This window comes from Myotis yumanensis, unplaced genomic scaffold (assembly GCF_028538775.1).
Source record: "Myotis yumanensis isolate MYYU_CA2020_CCGP unplaced genomic scaffold, mMyoYum1.0.hap1 SCAF_12, whole genome shotgun sequence".
NCBI lineage: Eukaryota > Metazoa > Chordata > Mammalia > Chiroptera > Vespertilionidae > Myotis > Myotis yumanensis.
In genome coordinates this window covers 49,043,288-49,067,437 of record NW_027223763.1, presented here as the reverse complement: position 1 = coordinate 49,067,437, position 24,150 = coordinate 49,043,288, and the positions used below count along the sequence as shown (strand labels likewise).

The 24,150-nt window shown below is 37.8% G+C and overlaps 1 protein-coding gene across 4 annotated transcripts in view; it reads left to right on the top strand.

Annotated features, from left to right (window-relative positions):
- The window catches only part of BRD10 (bromodomain containing 10), a 96,410-nt gene that overhangs the window by 4,803 nt on the left and 67,457 nt on the right, over positions 1 to 24,150 (top strand). For 3 of the 4 annotated variants that reach the window (XM_070431631.1, XM_070431630.1, XM_070431629.1), the window contains exon 2: positions 16,629 to 16,829. The exons of the other annotated variant lie outside the window; for it this stretch is intronic. In XM_070431631.1, the coding sequence (XP_070287732.1) occupies positions 16,629 to 16,829 (201 nt within the window). The remainder of the gene's footprint in view (positions 1 to 16,628; positions 16,830 to 24,150) is intronic. 4 annotated transcript variants of the gene reach the window in all.

The following is a 24,150-nucleotide window of genomic DNA, read 5'->3' as shown; positions in this document are numbered from 1 at the left end:
TGCATATTTGTAATATAACTAGAACCAAGAAACAACATATCTATTCTCAGGAAGGTTATAGTTTTAGAAGGTATCTCATTCATTTGAAGCAACTGAAAGAAATATCAATTAACATTAAAAATGGGGAGAAAATAAGTGGAAAGGAATAGAGAATACTTAACAGTTAGGAAATTATGCACAAAGCTTTAGAAACTGTCAAATAGTAATAAGAATTTTTGACTCTGGCAAATTTTAAACCATGATGTTTTTGAAAGCTTTAAGAATATTGCTATATAGTCAGAAGATTGCTTTTTCTAGTTTTAAAAGGTTGTGGTTAAAGAAGAGGCATCATCAGTGATCCCAACAGAGCTAAACCTAAGTATTGAGTGCAGTGATGAAAGAGTGAGGGATTTTAATTAAGACATTTATTGTGTACCTGCTGGGTACTTGGAAAGCAGTTTTTCTCCCCAAGAGGTTTAAAAGATGGTACATATACAATTGCGATAAAAAGTAAAATATCTTAAAACTGTGGTTCATTCTCAAATTTATTCCATTGTCAGAACACCTGGCAATCATGCAACTATTTGCAGACTATCATGAAATATTGATATATTTGGTTGTATCATATGATTTTTTTTTTTTTGCTGGGGAGCCCCAAAGGCTTTGTAAAATTACAGGAGGAAACCCTTGATTGAAGAAGTTGTATTTAGTACCTTAGTTTTTTCCCCCTTACAAATTGAGAGAACATAATCAGGATGGTAGATCTTGGTTCATTCACCTCATGAAATAACTATATTACAAGGGTGCATACTTTGAAGACTACTGTGGTGAGCTTTATTATAAAGTATTAAGGGAGTGCAAAGGAATTGTAACTGCAAGGAAGGAGGAAGGAGCTGGAATTGAAAAATACTTCATTAGATTTTATTCTAGAGGTTAAAGTTTTGGAAGGTGGATAGAATATTGATAGATGAAGTTGAGGAGTTCATTTAACAATTACTTGAACTATTATATGATAAGTAAAGCCCTGTAGATACAATGATAAATACGACATTATTTCTTATTTCAAGGTGGTAGATAAACAGAAACAATCGAAGGTATGGAGTCAAAAGAGTGCAGAGTATCCCAGAGGAATAGTTTATACCCAGTGATTAACTTAATCACTTAATCATTAGAGTATAGGATAATGAGGGGCTGTAGTGGCAGATAAGTCTAGAAAGGTAGATTGGAGCTATAGAGATTCTTAATTGCTTGCTAAGGAAGTTAGAATGTAGGCAGTATAGATCTATCATAGGTTTTAGCTAAGGGGTGACATGATTTTACTAGTATTGTGAGTTTGAAAGCTGACATGGAAGAACAGAGAATGAAGAAAAGAAACCAATTAAAAAGCTATTGAGTTAATTCCATGAAAAGATAATAGGCAGTAGGAAAAAAAAGTGGATGAGGATATGAAAGAGGTATATTCAGCAGGTAAAATGGCAAGCTATTGGATGTGGGATGTGAAGGAAAGGATGATGTCCAAAATGAATTCAAGCCCAGGTGATGGTGATGATGCTTCTGAGGGAATATGAGAGGAGGCATTTATTTGAAGATACTCAGCTGAGAATTATGGGAAGGCTGCATATGTAGCTCAGCAGAGTGAGTAGGGCAAGATTCGAGAATATTTGATTAGGAATTAACCTGCAGAAAGGTGATGGTTGAAGAAACGGGAGTGAATGAGATTTCCCAGGTACACTAGTTAAAATACAAAGGGGACCTAAAGACAGAACTTTATATAAGTATTGAGTACATTTACTGGAAAGATGAAAGTTTAGAAGAAGATGATTAAACTGTGTATGATATATATTAAAAGCTGAAATGGTTAATTAAGAAGAGGCAGTTAATGAAGATGAAAAGAATTTATTCTGGAATAAGTAAAAGTTATTATTTTATATAGTAAACTTACAGACTTTATTATTTTAGGAAATTTTGTTCCATTTGAAAATATTAATTTGAGACTGATTTAGATTTAATACAGTAAAAATGCACCAATAGATTCTAATGTGTTCTGCCTTCTTGTCTGTTTCTTATTGTATTTGTGCCCTTGTTAATCAATTTATAACTACATTTTTATTTCTAAGAAAAACTGGAGCAGGGGGAAAGAAAATCATGTTTTTGGAGAGAAGATTGGATCCCTTTCAGTAGTTGTGTTTTAGCTTTCAACTCATCTGTAGGCTATGTCCCTGAACTTAGAGGTGCCCGGAACAAATCATAGCAGTTTTCATTTCTAAGAACACATAATAGCAGTTTTCATTTCTGAGGAACTTGCATAGTGATATAAATCTTTAAAATACATATTAAGTTAATTGAGGTGCTTTTTTTAAAAATTGGGAATGAATAAAAAAAACCCAGTGATAGTATTATTTATCACCTAGCCCTTTGTATATTATCTCCCACCTCGGACCTGTGAATATTCCAGAATTAATCATGCTTAAAAGCCAGGATATTAAGTATATACACTGAAAAAATACTTAGGCAAACCAACAAAGTGTTAATAATGGCTATTACTAAGTAGAAAGATCATGGCTATTTTTCATTTTCTTCTTTTAACTTTTCTATATGTCCTAGATTTTCTACAATAAGCATATTTTATGGTTAAAAGATTTTACTTAAAGGAAATTACTATTTACAAATTTGATTAAATTATGTATTGGTAAAATAGGGTTAACCATATGTATCACCGAAGTTGTAAGATAGTATACATACATATTAAATGTTGTAACTGAGTAGTGGAACTGTAGGTGATTTTTAATTTTCCCTTTCACTCTAATTTTTTCTACAGTTTTATTTTAATGTTCAAAATATAAAATCTACAGATTTTGTAAGTACAGTTTTAAGAACTTGAAATAGCTAGTGCTAAGAACTCACACAAAACTTTCATATTTAAAGCATTTGAGTACCACTATTTGAAAGTACCTTCAGAAAAAAATAGCTCTTCTGACAGATTTTATATTTCTTTTTTTTAAAATATGTTTTTGTTGATTTCAGAGAGGAAGGGAGAGGGAGAGAGAGATAGAAACATCAATGATGAGAGGGAATCATTGATTGGCTGCCTCCTGTACGCCCCCTACTGGGGATTGAGCCCACAACCTGGGCATGTGCCCTTGAGCAGAATTGAACCCAGGACCCTTCAGTCCACAGACTAATGCTCTATCCCAGCGGTTCTCAACCTGAGGGTCGTGACCCCTTTGGGGGTCGAACGACCCTTTCACAGGGGTAGCCTAAATACATCCTGCATATCAGATATTTACATTACGATTCATAACAGTAGCAGCATTACAGTTATGAAGTAGCAACGAAAATAATTTTATGGTTGGGGGTCACCACAACATGAGGAACTGTATTAAAGGGTCGTGGCATAAGGAAGGTTGAGAACCACTGCTCTATCCACTGAACCAAACCAGCTGGGGCATATTTCTTTAAATGTATGTCTGGAAACTCATTTCTATCCCACTACAAGATAAAAAAAGAGAATACAGATTGTAATAACCAGTTTAAGGTAAAACTGCTTGATTAAATCTCTTGCTATATTTTGTTTTTGTTTTTAATATATATATATTTTTAATATATATATATTTTTAATATATTTTATTGATCTTCCACAGAGAGGAAGGGAGAGAGACAGAGAGCCAGAAACATCGATGAGAGAGAAACATCATCGATCAGCTGCTTCCTGCACATCCCCCACCGGGGATGTGCCCGCAACCCAGGCACACGCCCCCGACCGGAATCGAACCTGGGACCCTTCAGTTCGCAGGCCGACGCTCCATCCACAGAGCCAAACCGGTTTTGTCTGTTTTTAATATATTTTATTGATTTTTTACAGAGAGGAAGGGAGAGGGATAGAGAGTTAGAAACATCGATGAGAGAGAAACATCGATCAGCTGCCTCTTGCACACCCCCTACTGGGGACGTGCCCGCAACCAACGTACATGCCCTTGACCGGAATCGAACCTGGGACCCTTCAGTTCGCAGGCCGACGCTCCATCCACAGAGCCAAACCGGTTTTGTCTGTTTTTAATATATTTTATTGATTTTTTACAGAGAGGAAGGGAGAGGGATAGAGAGTTAGAAACATCGATGAGAGAGAAACATCGATCAGCTGCCTCTTGCACACCCCCTACTGGGGACGTGCCCGCAACCAACGTACATGCCCTTGACCGGAATCGAACCTGGGACCTTTCAGTCCTCAGGCCAACACTCTATCCACTGAGCCAAACCAGTTAGGGCCCTCTTGCTATATTATGTAAATACTTTATTAACATTTCTCTTTTGTGAGAGTTTAAGCCTTCTAAATTAGAATTAGTGAAAAAACACTGCCAAGATATATTGCAGAAAGCGTTTGATTTGTTATTTAACACATGAAGTATTTGGGGGATCTTCTCTTTCCAAAGGATATCCCCAACCCTCTCTCAGATACATCTCATTTGCTAGACTTAAGTTTTCTTTCATATGATAACATCTCAATTTATAATGACATTTGGGTTTGCAGAAACTTTAAAGGTAAACCGTTTTACTTAAATCTTAATATTTAGAACTACCCTAGTACATTGACATTTATGGTATTGGTGTAACATTTTCAGTTGTATGAGATTGATATCAGAAAGAAAATCTCACCCACAGAAATGCGTACCACGATTAGAATATTGGGATTATTTTCCCTATGGCGTCTCATATTTTATGTTTGTTTGTTTTTTTTATTAGCATCATGTGTTTCGCAAGGAACACAGTTTATCTTTATTTTTTTATCTTCTTTCCTTTTTTTTTTTAATTTCTTTATTGGTTAAGGTATTACAAATGTGTCCTCATTTCCCATTAACCCCCAACCTCCCCGCCCCCTCCCCCCACTCATGCTCTTATCCCCCTGTTGTCCGTGTCCATTGGTTTGGCTTATATGCATGCATACAAGTCCTTTGGTTGATCTCTCCCCTTTCCCCCCTCCCTCCCCTACTTTCCCTCTGGGGATTGATAGTCTGATTGCTGTTTCTCTGTCGTTGGATCTGTCCCTGTTCATCAGTCTATGTTGTACTCTATATTCCACAAATGAGTGAGATCATGTGGTATTTATCTTTCTCTGACTGGCTTATTTCACTTAGCATAATGCTCTCCAGTTCCATCCATGCTGTTGCAAATGGCAATAATTCCTTCTTTTTTTACCACAGCGTAGTATTCCATTGTGTAGATGTACCACAGTTTTCTAATCCATTCATCTGCTGATGGACACTTAGGCTGTTTCCAAATCTTAGCTATGGTGAATTGTGCTGCTATGAACATAGGGGTGCATATATCCTTTCTGATTGGTGTTTCTGGCTTCTTGGGATATATTCCTAGTAGTGGGATCACTGGGTCAAATGGGAGTTCCATTTTTAGTTTTTTGAGGAAGCTCCATACTGTTCTCCACAGTAGCTGTACCAGTCTGCATTCCCACCAGCAGTGCAGAAGGGTTCCTTTTTCTCCACATCCTCTCCAACACTTGTTGTTTGTTATTTGTTGATGATAGCCATTCTGACAGGTGTGAGATGATACTGCATTGTCATTTTGATTTGCATCTCTCGTATCATTAGTGACTTTGAGCATGTTTTCATATGTTTTTCGGCCTTCTGTATGTCCTCTTTTGAAAAGTGTCTATTTAGGTCTGTTGCCCATTTTTTGATTGGATTGTTTATCTTCCTTTTGTTAAGTTGCATAAGTTCCCTGTAAATGTTGGAGATTAAACCCTTATCGGTGATATCATTGGCAAATATGTTCTCCCATGCAGTGTGCTTTCTTGTTTTTTTTTGTTGATGGTTTCTTTTGCTGTGCAGAAGCTTTTTATTTTGATGTAGTCCCATTTGTTTATTTTCTCTTTAGTTTCCATTGCCCTAGGAGCAGTATCAGAGAAGAAATTCCTTCGGCATATGTTTGCAATTTCATTGCCTGTAGATTCCTCTAGTATTTTTATGGTTTCCTGTCTTACGTTTAAGTCCTTCATCCATTTTGAGTTTATTTTTGTGTATGGTGTGAGTTGGTGGTCTAGCTTCATCTTTTTGCATGTATCTGTCCAATTTTCCCAACACCATTTATTGAAGAGACTGTCTTGACTCCATTATATGCTCTTGCCTCCTTTGTCGAATATTAATTGGGCATAGTGGTTTGGGTCGATTTCTGGGTTCTCTATTCTATTCCATTGATCTATATGTCTGTTCCTGTGCCAGTACCAAGCTGTTTTAAGAACAGTGGCTTTGTAATACAACTTGATATCTGGTATTGAGATCCCACCTACTTTGTTCTTCTTTCTCAGGATTGCTGCAGCTATTCGAGGTCTATTTTTATTCCAGATGAATTTTTGAAACGTTCGCTCTAGATCTGTGAAATATGCCGTTGGTAATTTAATGGGGATTGCATTGAATCTATAGGTTGCTTTGGGTAGTATGGACATTTTGATGATGTTGATTCTACCAATCCATGAACATGGTATATTCTTCCATCTGTTTATGTCTTCCTCTATCTCTTTTTTCAGTGTCCTGTAGTTTTTCGCATATAAGTCTTTTACCTCCTTAGTTAAGTTTATTCCTAGGTATCTTAATTTTTTTGGTGCGATGGTAAATGGGATTGCTCTTTTAGTCTCCCTTTCTGTAAGTTCACTATTGGTGTAAAGAAATGCCTTAGATTTTTTGGCATTAATTTTGTATCCTGCTACATTGCCGAATTCATTTATTAAGTCTAATAATGTTTTGATGGAGTCTTTAGGGTTTTCTATGTACAGTATCATGTCATCTGCAAATAAGGACAGTTTTACTTCTTTTCCAATTTGGATGCCTTTTATTTCTTCTTCTTGTCTGATCGCAATGGCTAGTACTTCCAGTACTATGTTGAACAGGAGTGGTGAGAGGGGGCATCCCTGTATTGTTCCTGTTTTTAGGGGAAATGGTTTTAGTTTTTGCCCATTGATTATGATGTTGGCTGTGGGTTTGTCATATATGGCTTTTATTATGTTGAGGTATGATCCTTCTATTCCCACCTTGCTGAGAGTTTTTATCAAGAAAGGGTGTTGAATTTTGTCAAATGCTTTTTCTGCATCAATTGATATGACTATGTGATTTTTATCTCTCAATTTGTTTATGTCATGTATCACGTTTATTGATTTGCGGATATTGTACCATCCTTGCATCCCCGGGATAAATCCTACTTGGTCATGGTGTATGATCTTTCTGATGTACTGCTGGATCCGATTTGCTAGAATTTTGTTGAGGATTTTGGCATCTATGTTCATGAGGGATATTGGCCTGTAATTCTCTTTCATTGTGTTGTCTCTATCTGGTTTTGGTATTAGGGTGATGCTGGCTTCATAGAATGAGCTGGGAAGTGTTCCTTCCTCTTGAATTTTTTGGAATAGTCTGAGGAGTATAGGTTTTAGTTTTTCCTTGAATGTTTGGTAAAACTCCCCTGTGAAGCTGTTGGGCCCCGGGCTTTTGTTTGCTGGGAGCTTTTTGATGACTGCTTCAATTTCTTCCATAGTTATTGGCCTATTGAGATTTTTAGATTCTTCCGGATTGAGTTTTGGAAGATTGTATTTTTCTAGGAATGTGTCCATTCATATTTTATGTTTTAAACTGCTCTTCAATTTTAGTGGTGGGCTGCCTAACAAATAGACAAATAAAGGGACACCAGTATTCTGCTAAATACACAATTCCTGGTGAATTCAGGGCTTTTCCTCAAGTTTCTTTTAAAAATAAGAACAGAGTCCACTTCATTTGCACGGAAGGAGAGAAACAGACCATCTGAAAAACTTATTATTTTTTTTTTTGTATTATATCAATTTTTTTCTTTTCTTTTGTTTTATTAAATCTTTATTGTTCAGATTATTACATTTGTTCCTCTTTTTTTCCCCCCATAACTCCCCTCCTTCCAGCTCCCACCCCACCCTCCGCCCTCACTCCCCACCCACTGTCCTCATCCATAGGTGCACGATTTTTGTCCAGTCTCTTCCCGCATCTCCCACACCCCTTTTCCCCCCAAGAATAGTCAGTCCATTCCCATTCTATGTCCCTGATTCTATTATAATCACCAGTTCATTCTGTACATCAGATTATTTATTCACTTGATTCTTAGATTCACTTGTTGATAGATGCATGTTTGTTGTTGATAATTTGTATCTTTACCTTTTTCTTCTCCTTCCTCTTCTTAAAGGATACCTTTCAGCATTTCATATTGAAAAACTTATTACATATAAATGTTTTCCCATCGAAGTGTAAATATAAATTGTTTCTGTGCTAATCCATAGCTCAGTTTTAACATCTGAATTACTAAAATTGGAAGATAAATATATTAGAATATAATCATTAAATAAAATTGAAGACATTTTATATTTTTCTTGAATACTTGTGCTTGAGGAAAAACAGCTTTAAATTGAACTCTCTTTGTACAGATAAACTAATTTCCTAGTTTCCTCACTTTCTGATTTGGTGCTACCTTATTGGTAAGCCTTTTCTGAGCACACTATTAAAGTAATATCCTTCTCCCTAGACATTATCTATCTTTTTAAACTTCCTTTGTTTTCCTTCATTTATTGCATTCTTACTTATAGTATGATTTAATTACACATATCTCTTTCTCCTTTCTCATTAGAATGTAAAATCTGTGAGGGCTGGAACTTTTTCTGCTTGGTTTATTGTTTGACTTCTATAAATGTTGACTTGAAATTAAGCAGTAAGTGGTGAACAGTTTTACGTTGTATATGCATGAATTCGTGCACCAGGCCTCTAGTAGTTACATATAGAAAAGTAGTGACAAGGTGTGACTGGGAAGGCCAAATTATGGAGCTAGATCATACAGGGCCCAGTATGCTGTGCTGATAGTTTGATAGTCCACATTAGTGAGTTACTGTATTAAAAGCTTTTAAGCTAGAAATTTAAAAGGGACACATATCTGAGATGAATTAGAGGAGAAAACTAATGTCAATTTAACCTTTTCCATCCTTTAATTTTCAGCTTCTCTCAATTTTAATTTGCATTTGACTTTGTTTCTCTTGGGTAATGGATTTAATGAAGGGTTATATCAAAATATATCTGGAAAATTTTGTTTTACATTAAGCAGAATTCCAAAGTAATGCTGGAAAGAAGAGAAAGACAATACTTTCTATAGCCAGATATTTAGATAATATTCTAGATTTAAATATATACATAATTTAGGTTGGACTTAGTTGTTTTGTTTTTCTAATTGAATAATTTCTGTCTTCTCCCAGTTCTCAGGAAAAATATGTTATATACAGAATTTTACCCATTTAAGTTTTTGTCTACCAAGTTATTTTCAACAACTTTGTTTGCCAATAATTAAAACAATGGAATATGACAAACATTAAGAAATTGCAAACACATATTGACATCAGTTGCTTAATGCTTAATTTGACAGCTTGGTTTTTATAGACCCAAGTTTGTTACAGAAAGATACTTACAAGAACATATCCTTAAAATTAATAGCATAACATCCTAAATAAAAGTTTCTAGAAATGATTAAATATGATGGTAATTTGTGGTGATCCACAGACTACTGAATAAGGATGAAAACCACGGATACTCCAGTTTATCTAAGTCTTTGTTACTGTGCAATTGCCAATACATTAGTAATTTCTTCTACTTATTAATTCCATTATAGGGAATTTGTTAAAATTTAATTCAAAAGTTCTTAGTTATATTCAAGTGTTACTTATTTTTTAAAAAATATGTTTTTATTGACTTGAGACAGAGAGAGAGAGAGGGAGAAAGGGAGAGGGAGAGAGAGAGAAACATCGATGAGAGAGAAACTTCAATTGGCTGTCTCCTGCACATCCCCTACTGGGGATGGAGTCCAAAACCCAGTGGTGCATGGGACAACACTCAACCAACTGAACCACACCAGCCAGGGTGCAAGTTTTATTTTTAAAACACTTTCATGGCAAGACTGCGTAAGTTATAGAATAACAGATCTATTTTTTTATTAGCAGTTTAAATCTTTTTTCTAATAGTTAACATTCATGCATTCCTTTCCATATACTAAATACTAAGCAATCTACATGCTCTTTGAAGAAGATTTGGAAAATAATAGAAAACGGTCAAATATGTTATATACTAAAAGGGTAATATGCAAATTGTCCCCTCAACTGGGAGTTTGACCAGGTGCGGGGCCTCCCCCCACCCCCCCCGGCCGATCACCCCAATTGGGGCGGGCTCGCCCGACCCTATCCGTGCACAAATTAGTGCACTGGACCTCTAGTTTAAAATAACCAGACAGAAGTAGTCATCAGTTGTTAGCTTTTTTTTTTTTTGTTAATCCTCACCTGAGGATATTTTTCCATTGGTTTTCAGAGAGAGTAGAAGGAGGGGGAGAGACACAGAGAGAGAAACATTGATGTGAGAGGGACATATCAATTGGTTGCCTCCCTGCGCTCTCACATGGGGGAGCTCTGCTTAGCCACAAGCCAGGCTGATGGCTGCCAGTACAGCGGTGGTGGTGGGAGCCTCTCCTGCCTCCTCAGCAGCCCTAAGGATGTCCGACTGCAGCTTAGGCCTGCTCCCCGCTGGCAAGTGGACATCCCCCGAGGGCTGCCGGGCTGCCAGAGTGAGGTCTGACTGCCAGCTGGGGCCCAATTCCCCAGGGAGTGGGCCTAAGCCAGCAGGTGATCATCCCCCGAGGGGTCCCAGACTGCAAGAGGGCATAGGCTGGGCTGAGGGACCCCCCCCCCCCCCCCCGCACAAATTTTTGTGCACCGGGCCTCTAGTCTTTGTAATACAAATTATTAAAATTATTATGCATATAAAATACAACTATTGTGAAAATCTAAACGGTATAATTGAAGTGTAACTGTATTATACATGGACTTTTTTTTAGCAATATAGGGCTTAGTGTTTATTTTAGTAATTGTTTATTAATTGAAAAAATATGTATATCTAGTGGCAAAAATTAAATAGTACAAGAGGTAATGCAATAAAAATGTCTCCCCTTCTCACCAGCCCCTTGGTCTCCTACTATCAAGAGACTATTGTGATTACTATTTTCTTTTATTCAATTGGGTATCTAATAGCCATCTCAAATTTTAAGCGTATTCAAAACTGAGCTTTTGTTGTTTTGTTTTCCTTTTCTAAGCCTATTCTTACCTTCTGAGTAAATGACCCCACTGTCTACCAAGTTGCTCTAGGCAAAAAACTAGCTGAGACCTTTTCACTTACTTCCCATATTAAGCATATGAACCAGTTCAGAGTTTTCTTCCTCTAAACTGTATTTTAAATCTTGTCTATTTTTTCCATCATCACTGAAGTACGGAATCATTATCTCTTGTCTGGAATACTGCTGTAGTTTCCTGTCTTGTTTTCCTGCTTCTGCTTTTTTCTCCTATAATCTGTTTTTTAACCAGCAGCCAGAGTGAACTTTGAGATATGTACATTAAGAGAAATCAGCACTCTGCTTAAAGCACTTCAGTGGCATTTATGAGCATAGAAAGGAGTTTGGCTTGCTGTTCTTTACATACCTGCCAAGCCATTTCTCAACTGAGGGCCTTTATACTTGTTCTTTCTTTTATCTAGAACACTATCTCCAAAAGTTTTTTTGTTTGTTCGTTCATTTGTTTTTGTTATGGTGGCTCCTCCTCCTATCACTACCTCAGAGAAATTATTCTTGACTACCTCACAGAATTTATAATTAGAACTTATGTACATATTTGCTTGCTTTTTATATATTTTTTTACTAGCATGTAAGCTTAATGAGGACAGGAATCTTGCCTATCAGTGTTGATGCGTACACCTAAATGAATATTGAATGAAGGAATAAGTGAATGAATGAACAAAGGTATGATCTGTCTGACATTTGTTTTGGTTAAGGAGTGAGGTTGAAATCCAGCTTTACTTTTTTCTCATGTCCAGCCAGTGGTCACAGCATCACGTTTCTTTATTTATTATTTACCATTTTTATAGTACATTAAATTTCTGTTGTATTTGGATCTTTTTCTTTTCTTTTTGTTTCCCACCCCCTGCTCACCTCATATGCTCCTCCTGCTCACCTGATGTCTCCTGAGTCCCCATTTAGCCTTGCCCCACACCTCACAACAGAGCCCCAATGCTTGCTGGCTGTGCCTCACCTCATGTCCTCCTGGTTGCTTGCCTCAAAAGTGGTCCCAGTGGCTCATCCCCAGTGCCTCATCCTGGCCCTTTGTACTTGGATCTATTTTTTACCTCTCTCCACTGTGCTGTTGGTGTGTCTCACTGTTCACCTAGATACTTGTAATGTGAGATTAAGCTTATTTTAAGTAATTATATAATGCAATGTAGTGACAAGTAATATGAAGGGGAAAATAGAGAGTGATGGGGATCCTAGTTACAGTAGTCAAAGAAGTCCTCTCAGATATGCTGGCATTTGAACAGACAAATGAATGAAGTGATAGTGCCTAACCATACAAATATCTGGGGGAAAAGGCCTCAGAATGAAGATCGGGTGCAAAGTCAATGTTGGTGTGACTGAGAATAACAAGCAGACTTTGATAGCCAGGACAGACAGACCTAAGGGCAGAGTGGTAGAAAATGAGGGCTGGAAAGTAGATGAGGGCCATATCATACTAGGTCTTATAGGCCATCAGAACTTTGGATTATATTTTAAGTGTAACTGGAAGGCTTTGGAGGAAACAGGGCAGGGAATGACATGATCTGATTTCCTTTTAAAAGGATTACCTGGGTTGCTGTATGCACAATAGACTGTAGGGAAATTAGAGCAGAAGCCAGGAGACCTGTCATGAAGAGATTGCAATAGTTTAGGTGAGAATTTGAACTCGTACATGTACACACTACTCAGTGCCATATGTATGTTTACATATACACTTGTATATAATTTCTTTTGGGTCAAAATATATTTTGTTTAGAAACTGCTTTTTTATATTCAGCAGAGTAATGGGGACATATTTTACAGTGAGCATAAATAGATTTACGTAATTTCTTAATAATGGATGGGTGCTATTTCATATTGTGGGTACAGTATTTTAGTTAATTTGTCTTGTATCAAAGGACGTTTATGTTTTCAAGTTTTTTTAAAATAAACAATATTCTGTGTGTGGGGGGGCTTATAGTTGCAGAGATATCCTATATAATAAAAGGCTAATATGCAAATTGAACAGCGGAAGGACCAGTCGCTATGATGCGCACTGACCACCAGGGGTCAGACGCTCAATGCAAGAGCTGCCCCCTGGTGGTCAGTGTGCTCCCACGGGGGAACGCCACTCAGCCAGAAGCCCTGAGCCAGGCTCATGGCTGGCGAGCGCAGTGGCAGTGGCAGGAGCCTCTCCCGCCTCAGTGGCAGTCAGACATCCCCTGAGGTCTCCCGGACTACGAGAGGGCACAGGCTGGGCTGAGGGACCCTCCCGAGTGCATGAATTTCGTGCACCAGGCTTCTAGTGTGTGTGTGTGTGTGTGTGTGTGTGTGTGTGTGTACACACACACACATACACACACACACACACACACAAAGAGTGGCCAGATTATTATGAACACCTGACGTTTGTAGGCAAATTAGCTATAATTTCGTGCTGAAGTTGCTAGAGGGCCAGACCATTATAAATAGGGAAGCAGGTTGTTTACCACGGCAGTAGAAGTGATTTTTTCTGAAGGTATGGGTAAACAACGCGATTTAACAGCCTTTGAATGTGGGATATATTTTAAAGTGAGTGGCCAGATTATTATGACCATCTGACGTTTGTAGGCAAATTAGCCATACACTGCATTGTATGGGATATGGAAGCCGAAGGCCTGTACAAACACCTTTGCTGTCTGCAATTACCAAGATAAAATGTCTCCAATTCGCACAGGAACATAAGGATTGGATAGTCGAGCATTGGAAAAAAGTCATGTGGTCTGATGAATCACGTTTCCAGTTGCATCATGCAGATGGCAGAGTGAGAATTTGGCGGAAACAGCATGAAAGCATGCACCCCACAGGCATGAGTACAACCCTTCAAGCTGGTGGGGGCAGTGTTATGGTTTGGGGCATGTTTTTCTGGCATGATTTGGGCCCTTTAATTCATGTGGAACAACGTCTGAATAGCACAACATACCTAAGTATCGTTGCTGATCAAGTTCATCCTATCATGTTGATGGCGTATCCCAATGGAGATGGCTTCTTCCAACAAGACAATGTGCCATGCCACGGTGCTCATATTGTGCAGGAGTGGTTTCAAGAACATGAGGGAGACTTTACCTTGCTTAGGTGGCCCCCACAATCACCAGATCTCAATCCAATTGAGCATTTGTGGGACGAAGTTAAAAGAGCCATCAGGCAGCTGGTTCCACAACCATCAAATCTCACAGAACTGGACAGTGCTATTCATCAGGCATGGTGTCAGATTCCTCGCATCACCTTTCATCATCTCGTGGAGTCAATGCCAAGAAGAATAGCTGCAGTATTGAAGGCAAAAGGTGGCCCAACGAAATACTGATGGGGTGGTCATAATAATCTGGCCACTCATAATAATATATATCCCACTTTCAAAGCCTGTTAAATCGCATTGTTTACCCATATCTTCAGAAAAAAATCACTTCTACTCTCGTGGTAAACAACGACAGTATTTATAATGTCCTATTTATAATGCTTCCCTATTTATAATGGTCTGGCCCTCTAGCAACTTCAGCACGAAATTATAGCTAATTTGCCTACAAACGTCAGGTGGTCATATAATCTGGCCACTCAGTGTATATATGGTACATTATTAGAAGCATGACAGGTAAAAGGGTATGTGCATGTTAAATCTTAATGATCATTACCAAATTAACTTTCAGAAACACTGCCAATTTTACACATCCACTAATGTTATATGAGAATTTTTCTTTCCTTAGAATCTGCTCCAACACTGAGTTAGTGTCAGTGTTTAATCTTTTTGTTGATATGAGAGAAACATAGTTTTCTTTTTTAATTATGAATAAGTATCAAAGCTTATAAGTTTTTATTTCTGATAAATAATAAAGGATTTTTTTTTTTTGGTCTTTGTTCTGAGAAAATACTGTTAAAAAGTAATTTATTAATTTCATCTTATAAGACTGAAGTTAAAGGATACAATTGAATTTCTGACTTTTTTACACAACAAATTTCCCATGTGACTTACTATTTCCCTCAACTCTCCTTATCTCCAGTGCTCTACATACACACTGTGACCTCTGAGAAGTTACTATGTTTCAGTGTAATATTGTTTATTAATGTTCTCTTCTATTAGTATTTATGAGGAAGTGATTAAAATTACAGATGTAGTTAGTTCCCCAGTAAAAACTCTATACTAAAATGAACCCAAGTATATTAATTCAGCATACAGATGTAATGTTATTGTACATAAAAGAATCATAGCCTTAAAAGTATGGATAGTTTATCCTAAATTCTTCAGAATTATTGGAAAGCTAGTTTAAAAGTTCATTCCCTACCTAAAGCTGAATTAGTTAAAATATTATCTTCTTATAACAGAGAAAACACATAATAGTGCCATAGTTCAGTAGAACCTTGCAGTTATACCATTTGTGGGACCTAGGTGGCCTAAGAGTAAGATTGTTAAGTTTTTCTAACTTAGAGTAACAAAACACTGTAAATATAGTCCAAGATGGACAGGAGTTTAATTGTATTACATGCCATAAAGGCTTATGTTTTGGGGAACTTTTAGCCTGTTTTATGTTGAAGCCTATAGGAAAGCAGGGAAATATGACTACAGGATCAACTTTGAATGTATATAAATTCTTCTCTGGGATATTGAATGCTTACTTTGAGTAGTGGCTTGATTTTGCCATCATAGAAACAACAGCATATACAAAACCTTCAGAGGCTCTGGCATTGTTTACAAAGGTAGAAGAGCAGATTTTTTCCCTCTGATGCTTTTTACAGTTAACACATATAGATACAAATTCAGAAATATTTTTAGTCTAGACTTAAAACTTTGTTTAATGTAATGTTTCTTTTTCCATTGTGAATGGTTTTAATCAGTTATTTCAAATTCATTAAGGGAATTTATGGACAATTAAGCAAATTGCTGAGAAACTTTTTCACATCAATATCTTTAAAAATTAGGTCAGTATCTTAGTGTATTAAAATATTATAGACCAGGGAAACATTTGTGGTGAGATTGAAGAGGAATTGTTATATTCTTATAGTTTAGTCAGAAGATTTCCAAATTTATAATTACATTGTAATACAACTTAAAATTATATATTTTAATGATTCATTTGTTTATAATTTCCTCAAAGTATTTATATATCATAAATTTTCTCCCCCAGAGTCTTTTTCTATTGTACATTTTTCCACACCAATGATAGGTAGAATGAAATATATGAAGAGATACAAAGATAAGGTACATTTTAAGTTTGCTCACAGTAAACTTTCTTTAAAGAGGTAGTGCTTTAATAACTAATTTTAATACTTCAGTTATGTGTATTTTTTTAACGAAGGGAAGGAGCTATCGGTGATTTTATGAGCTGAGTAAGGAAAATTTAAAATTATATAGGGAGGATAAAATGATCTGGAGCATAGTTAAATTTACTAAATACTTTTTATGTAGTTAGCAAAAGGAATTCTTAAGATGCTGATTAAGGGGGCTTATTGCTTACTCAGGAGTTTTGACCTTGTGAATTGACTTATTCTTCTCCAAGGCACTTGAGAGAAAAGACAACGATAGCAGTTACATCTAGAGGCTATTATGGATTGGAGGATGAGAAGGGAACTGCATGTACTTCAACAAGGCGTCGGTCAACACCGCGAAGTTTGGCGGGCTTGACAAGTGGAGTTTTTGAATCTATAATGGTTCAAGTTTTGAGACAGGAAGAACAGCTGAGAGCAAAAGAAGAAAAAAGGTAAATGTTAAAAAAAATTAAGTTCATGTTGTTCAAATTTCCAGGAACTACTTTCGAAGAGTAGTTGTGTAACTTCTGTATGCCCATATCAAATTTCTGGGCTCATTTTAATAGTGTTCCAAAATGCATTGCCACCAAAGTATGAATTTATAGTGAAATATCACAATGACATTTGTTTTAAAAGACAATTTTAAGTTTTAGACCAAATTATTTTGAAGCAATACAAAAAATAATTTTTTTAAAAGGTATTTTTATTGATTTCAGAAAAGAAGGGAGAGGGAGAGAGAGAGAGATAGAAATATCTATGATGAGAGAGAATCATTGATTGGCTGCTTCCTGCGTGCCCCACACTGGGAATGGAGCCCACAACCCAGGCATATGCTGAGACCGGGAATCGGAACAGTGACCTCCTGGTTCATAGGTGTCCGACGCTCAACCGTTGAGCTATGCCAGCGGGCCAAATATAATTTTTATAAAAGATTTCAGAATGCTTTTTACATTTCTAGATTTTATTTCAAATTAATTATTAATTTTAAATTAGGGGAATTTTATATAGATTTGTATAGCTTAGAATAGACTCATAGACCTTTAAAATTAGGAGAAACTCCAGGGATTATGTAGTTCAAAATAACACATAGGTTTCACCTCTGCCGTTCCTCCATTGGTATTAGTTTCCTTGATAACTGTGATTATTCTGGGCTCATCAGGAAAGAATGTTGTGCTCAATCAGTGTTATCTTCTAGGATCTGGGAGCATAGACCGATGGCATTTATAAACGTTTTACTTATAATAAAAGAGACTAGGGCCCAAACAGGTAAGTGAGTATTCAAAAAGACTGGTGATTTTTATACTAAATCAAGTCTCAAACTCTGTTAGGAGTGATTGCTGATATAATAGGGAACTGCTAATTCTACTCAAAGGCAATTGATAATATTTTTAAAAAATATTTTTATTGATTTCAGAGAGGGTGGGAGAGAGAGGGGGAGATAGAAACATCAATGATGAAAGAGAATCATTGACCGGCTGCCTCCTGCACGCCTCCTACGGGCACTCGAGCCCACGAATTGGGCATGTGCTCTGACCAGGAATCGAACTGTGATCTCCTGGTTCATAGGTCAATGCTCAACCACTGAGCCATGCCAGCCGGGCCAATTTATAATATATTGTTGCTCCTCTCATAATAATAAATGTAGCTTGCTTTGATATTTGTAGGATTAACACTTAACCTTGAGGCTTTCCACCACCATACTTTTATATTAGTGATTAATTTGGAACCCAATAGTGTGAGTAGATTGGAATGGCAAGAAATTAAAGAAAAGCAAGACTTGTAGGGAGGAGGCTATAGTATTTTAGACCTCCACTACTGAAGTCCAGAAATAGGGAGAGGTCAGATTGTTCTAGGAACAATCAACAGGGCTTAGTACCTTTCTTGATATAGGGGGACCAAGGAAGAAACAAAGATGAATCAAGACATAATTGCAATAAAGACATTAGCAATAAGATTTTAAAAAGAGTGATTAACACATATTGAGAATGACTATTTGGCAGGTTTAGCCCTAAGAACCTTACATATGCAACATTTATTCCGAGGCACAAAGAGATTAAGTAATTTATCCAAAGTCAGGCAATGCTTGAGCTATGGGCAACATACAACCATAGGCAATTTGGCTCTAGAGCTCATGCTCTTAAGCAGAATGCTATCCTTGTAACTTGTAAAGTGGTGGAACCAGCAAGAACAAAGAGCTTGAATCCATGGTGTGGGGAAAGATCAGCAATCTTCAGTTGTTTTAATAAGTTTGAAGTAATGATGGAAACATTTAAGCATTCAAGTAGGAATGATTAGTAGGAAACTAGAAATACGACTGAATCTTTTTCTTTTCTTCAGTTTTATATATATTTGTGTGTGTCATTGGTGAATAAGACCTGGGGGAAAATCCTTCTTTAAGTGTCTTAGTAACTGTGATAATTTAATGGAATAATATGAATTAAGCTCTCTTTGGGTATAGTGTTTACTTTTTCTTTTAATTATATGTATTTTATGCATGGAGTAAGGAATAAAATAAAATTATAATAAAGGCTCATATACTCACTTCCCAGCAGTTTTTAAAGAAATTAAGCATAGGTATAATCAAGCTCCCCAATATTTTTTCTGTGTTGCCAGAATAAACCATTATCCTGATTCCCATGAATTTTATTATTGAATTTTAACTATTCTTTTATATACTTTGTCAGATATATATATATATGCATTGCAAATATTTTCTCCCTGTCTGTGGCCTGCCTTTTCATTTTCAGTGTTTTTTTGAGGAAGAGAAAATATTAACTTTGAGTCCAGTTTTTAAAAAATTTTGTGCTTTTGGTGACCTAAGAAATCTTAGCTTACCCAAGATTATGAAGATTTTCTCCTTTTTCTCCCCAGAAATTTCAGGTGTTATTTTTTATGGTTAGGCCTATGAACCATTTGAAATTAATTTTTGTGGGTGATTTGAGGTAAGGATAAAAGTTTATTTTTCTTCCAGATAAACGGTTGTTCCAATATCATTTGTTGAAAAAAACTATTCTTTCATCACTGTATTACTTTTGCATCTTTGTTGAAAATCAGTTGTACATATACTTGTGAATCTTCCTAGACTTTCTGTTCTGTTCCATTTATCTATTAGTCAGTACTAATGACATGATTACTATGTTTTATATAGTAAGCCTTGAAATTTAGTAAATGAGTCTTCCAACTTTGTATTTTATTTTCAGATTTTTTTTTTTTTCAAAATTGTTAGGCTATACTAGGTTCTTGCTTTTCTGTGTGATTTTAGAATCATATTGTTAATTCTTACATAAAAACAAAAACCTAAGGGAATATTGATTGAGATTGGATGTTATCGATCAGTTTCTGGATAATTGTTTAATTTTAATTTCTCTTAGAAGTATTTTTGTAGTTTTCAGTGTTGTACACATTTTCCACATTTTTTTCATTTTTTCCACATATTTGGTTAACTTTATCCCTACATATTTCATATTTTTGATGTAATTGTAAATTACTTTTAAATTTCAATTTATAATTTTTGTTGCCAATATATAGAAATACAAATGAGTTTAGTATAGTGAAAATCAAAATACTTTCGTCTATTTCTCCTTTGACTTTGAAAGATTTTACTTCATGTAATTTGAATCTCTGGTATTGGATACATACATATTTATGATTCTTATATTTTTTTGATGGATTGGCTTTTTTCTTATGAGTGTCCCTTTTTAATCCCTGATAATATTTCTCACATTTTAAAATATTTGATGTTATCTCCACTATTGGCTTATTAGGTATACATCATTGTTTGAAAATTATTTTTAGTGGCTTCTCTAGGGTTTATAAAATGTGCCTACCTTACACAGTTAAGTTCAAATGTTATGTACCATTTCACAGTATACTACTTTTTACCTCTTCCCATCCTTTATGCTATTGTTGTCATACATTTTACTTCTACATGTGTTATAAACCCCAATACACTGTTATTGTGTATGCTTTAAATAGTTAATCTTTTGAAGAAATTTAAGAAAGAAGTATTTTATATTTATCCATACATGTAACCTTCCCATGATACTCTCTGGTGTCATTTTTCTACTGCCTAAAGAATTTCCTTTCACATTTCTTATAAGTCTCTTAGTGATGAATTCTGAGCTTTTATTTTGTGTTGGCAGGTTTTCTTTGCGGGGAGAATAGTATATTTTTGGTTGTATTTTTTTCCTATCAGCACGTTAAGCATGGCATGTTTTTTACCATACGTAGTTTTTAAAAATATATTTTTATTGATTTCAAAGAGGAATAGAGAGTGGGAGAGAGAGATAGAAACATCAATGATGAGAGAGAATCATTGATCGGCTGCCTCCTGCAACGCCCCATATTGGGGATGGAGCCTGCAACCCAGGCATGTACCCTGAACTGGAATTGAACCACCATCTCCTGGTTCATAGGTTGACATTAAACCACTGAGCCTTGCCAGCCGGGCTACCATACATAGTTTTCAAAGGGAAGCCTGCTGTTCTCTTATCTTGTTCCTCTATACGTAATGTATTTTATTTCTCTGATTGATTTTAAGATTTTATCTTTATTACTAGTTTTCAGCAGTTTAATTGTAATGTGCCTTTGAGTTTATGTGTTCGTGTATTGATTATCTTGATTAGTATAACTGGTACTCAGGAGAAAGTTACAAAGAGAGACTGTATTGAGATGATACCTTCTTTTGAAGGGCACTGCTCAAGGCAACCTCACAGAGAGGGAGCCATCGATGGATGATACAGATAAACTATACAGTGATGGGTAGAGCATAAATCTGAATGCAAACAAGATACTTGGTATAAATATCTTCAAATTGATTACATCTAAAATTAACTATGAAAACATGATTTTTTTTTTCTTCTAAAATTTAGTCTGTAATGCTCACTATCTTGGAGAGTGGCACCATTGATTTTCTTTTATAACTAGAGGCCCGGTGCACAAAAATTCGTGCACTCGGAGGGGAAAGGGGGGTCCCTCAGCCCGGCCTGTGCCCTCTCGCAGTCTGGGACCCCTCGGGAGATAACGACCTGCTGGCTTAGGCCTGCTCCTGGGTGGCAGAGGGCAGGCCCAATCCCTAGGTGCAGCCCCTGGTCGGGCTTAGAGCAGGGCTGATTGGGGAGTTGGGGCGCCGCCCCCTGTCATGCACAGAACAGGGCGGATTGGGAGGTTGTGATGCCACCCTCAGTCACGCTCAGGGTAGGGCTGATTGGGGGGTTGGGGCACCACCCCCTATCACACTCAAGGCAGGGTCAATGGGGAGGTTGCGGCACCACCCCCTGTGATGCACAGAGCAGGGCCAATCAGGGGGTTGGGGTGCTGCCCCCTGTCACTCACAGAGCAGGGCCAATCAGGGGGTTGGGGCACTGCCCCCCCTCCCCGTCACACACAGAGCAGGGCCCATCAGGGGGTTGGGGAGCTCCCCCGTCACGCACAGAGTAGGGCCGATAGGGGAGTTAGGGCACCGCCCCCTGTCACACACAGAGTAAGGCGGATCAGGGAGTTGGGGCGCCACCACTGTCACACTCAGGGCAGGGCCGATGGGGAGGTTATGGCTCTACCCCGTCACAGACAGAGCAGGGCCTGTGGGGGGGGGGGGGGGGTTGGGGCGCCACCCCCTGTCACACACACAGCCGCAGGGCGATCAGGGGGTTTGGGCGCTGCCCCCTGTCACGCTGATCTGGTGCCAGGAGACCTCTCGGCTCCGCTGATCCCGGTGCTGGGAGGCATATTACCCTTTTACTATATAGGATAGAGGCCTGGGGGCCGGCTGGTTTGCCCTGAAGGGTGTCCTGGATCAGGGTGGGGGTCCCCACTGGGGTGCCTGGCCAGCCTGGATGAGGGGATGATGGCTGTTTGCAGCTGGTCACACACCCTTCAGGGTGGGGGTCCCCACTGGGGTGCCTGGCCAGTCTGGGTGAGGGGCTGAGGGCTGCTTTCAGGCTGGCGGTTTTGACTGCAGCTCCCAACCGCTCCTTTTTTTCTTTTTCTTTTTTTCTTCTGGGCCAGCTTTAGCTCTGGCTCTAGCTCTGAGGCTTCCGCTGCTGGTTTGTTTGCCGTTCTATAATCGAAACAATGTATAACTTCAGCTCTGAGATCCCAGCGGCTATATTTGTTACAAAGTTTCAAACTGCCAGCTCAGAGGCCTGCAAGTCAGGCGGGAACGTTGGAGTCCGCAGTCACGGGAGCAAGCAAGCCTCATGTTTGCTTCCAGCTGCCTGGCTGCCGGCCGCCATCTTGGCTGACAGTTAATTTGCATAAGGATATGCTGATTAACCAGTGGGAAGGGTAGCGGTCGTAGGCTAATTACCATTTTTCTCTTTTATTAGTGTAGATATGCAAGTTAGGAACTTGGGATTCACACTTGACACTTTCTTTTCCTTCATATAGAAATCGAAGTCATCCCCAAATCTTGACAATTTTATTTTCTAAGTCTCTCTTGAATCTGCCCACTTCCCTCTATCTTCTCTGCCTCCATCCAGAACCTTCATCTCTCCCTTAGACTACTATTTTTTTCTCTAAATTGATTTAAGTGGTTCTGCTTACCTCTTTCCAGTCTATTTTTCACATAAAAGATAGAATAAACTTTTCCAAATGCAAGTTTGATCATGCCACTTACCTATTCCATTGCCTACTATCTCCCCAGAACAAAGCAAGTACAGTTGACCCTTGAGCAACATGGGGGTTAGGGGCGCTGACCCCCCCACACAGTCAAAAATCCAAGTACAGCTTTTGACTCCCTCAGAGCTTAACAATGAATAGTCTACTGTTGTCCAGAAGCCTTACTAATAACATAGTCAATTAACACATATTTTACATGTTAAATGTAATATATACTGTATTCTTGTGATACAGTAAGCTAGAGAAAAAATCATAAGGAAGGGAAAATACATTTACAATACTATTACTGTATTTATCAATATAAGTTTACAGTCTGTTCATAAGGTAAATTGTCTTTCAGTACCTACATCAGTATTGTCTTATATGATACAAAACACTGTAGATGTTATATGTATGCCTAACACTAGACATCAAAAATGAAAAGAGTGTGAAAAAGAAATTCATATTTATTTATAGGTATTACTAGTAGCCTTGCGCACAAAGCCGTGCGCCAGTAGCTCGCCAGTAGCTCACTGCCTCCCTCCAGTAGCTCTCAGCCTGCTGCCCCGCCCTCCTGTAGCCCCCCCCGCCCCCCCTCATAGCTTGCTGTCCTGCCTCCTCCTGTAGCTCTCCGCTGCACTGCCCTGCCTGCTTGTAGCTGCCCCCTTGTAGCTCGATGCCCCACCCTCCTGCTGATCCGTGATCCGGTCGTTACATGGTCAGTCGTTACACTTCACGGCGTGACGACCATTTGCATATTACACCTTTATTATATAGGATGATTCATATATTGATAGTAAAGAAGCAGCAATATGACTTTTTATGGTTCCTTCGTATAATTTATATGATCACTTCATAGTGGTAAGAAAATCTCCAGAAAATATTCCAATACATGTATTGAAAAAAAATTTGCTTGTAAGTGAACCCATGCAAACCTTGTTGTTCATGGGTCATCTGCGCACACAAAAAGTTTAATGGCTGAATATAAGACCTTTCACTTTTGGGCCTCAGCTTATCTCTCTAACCTCATCCATTTCTTTCCCTCATTTTTGATAACCTAGCTATAGTAGCCGTTTTTCCCTCTCTTCAGTGCCAAGAGATTGCTAACTTTATGTGCATCCAAATTCAGAGTTCACATAAAAACCCATGTAAAATGTGTCAAGAATGGTGAGACTT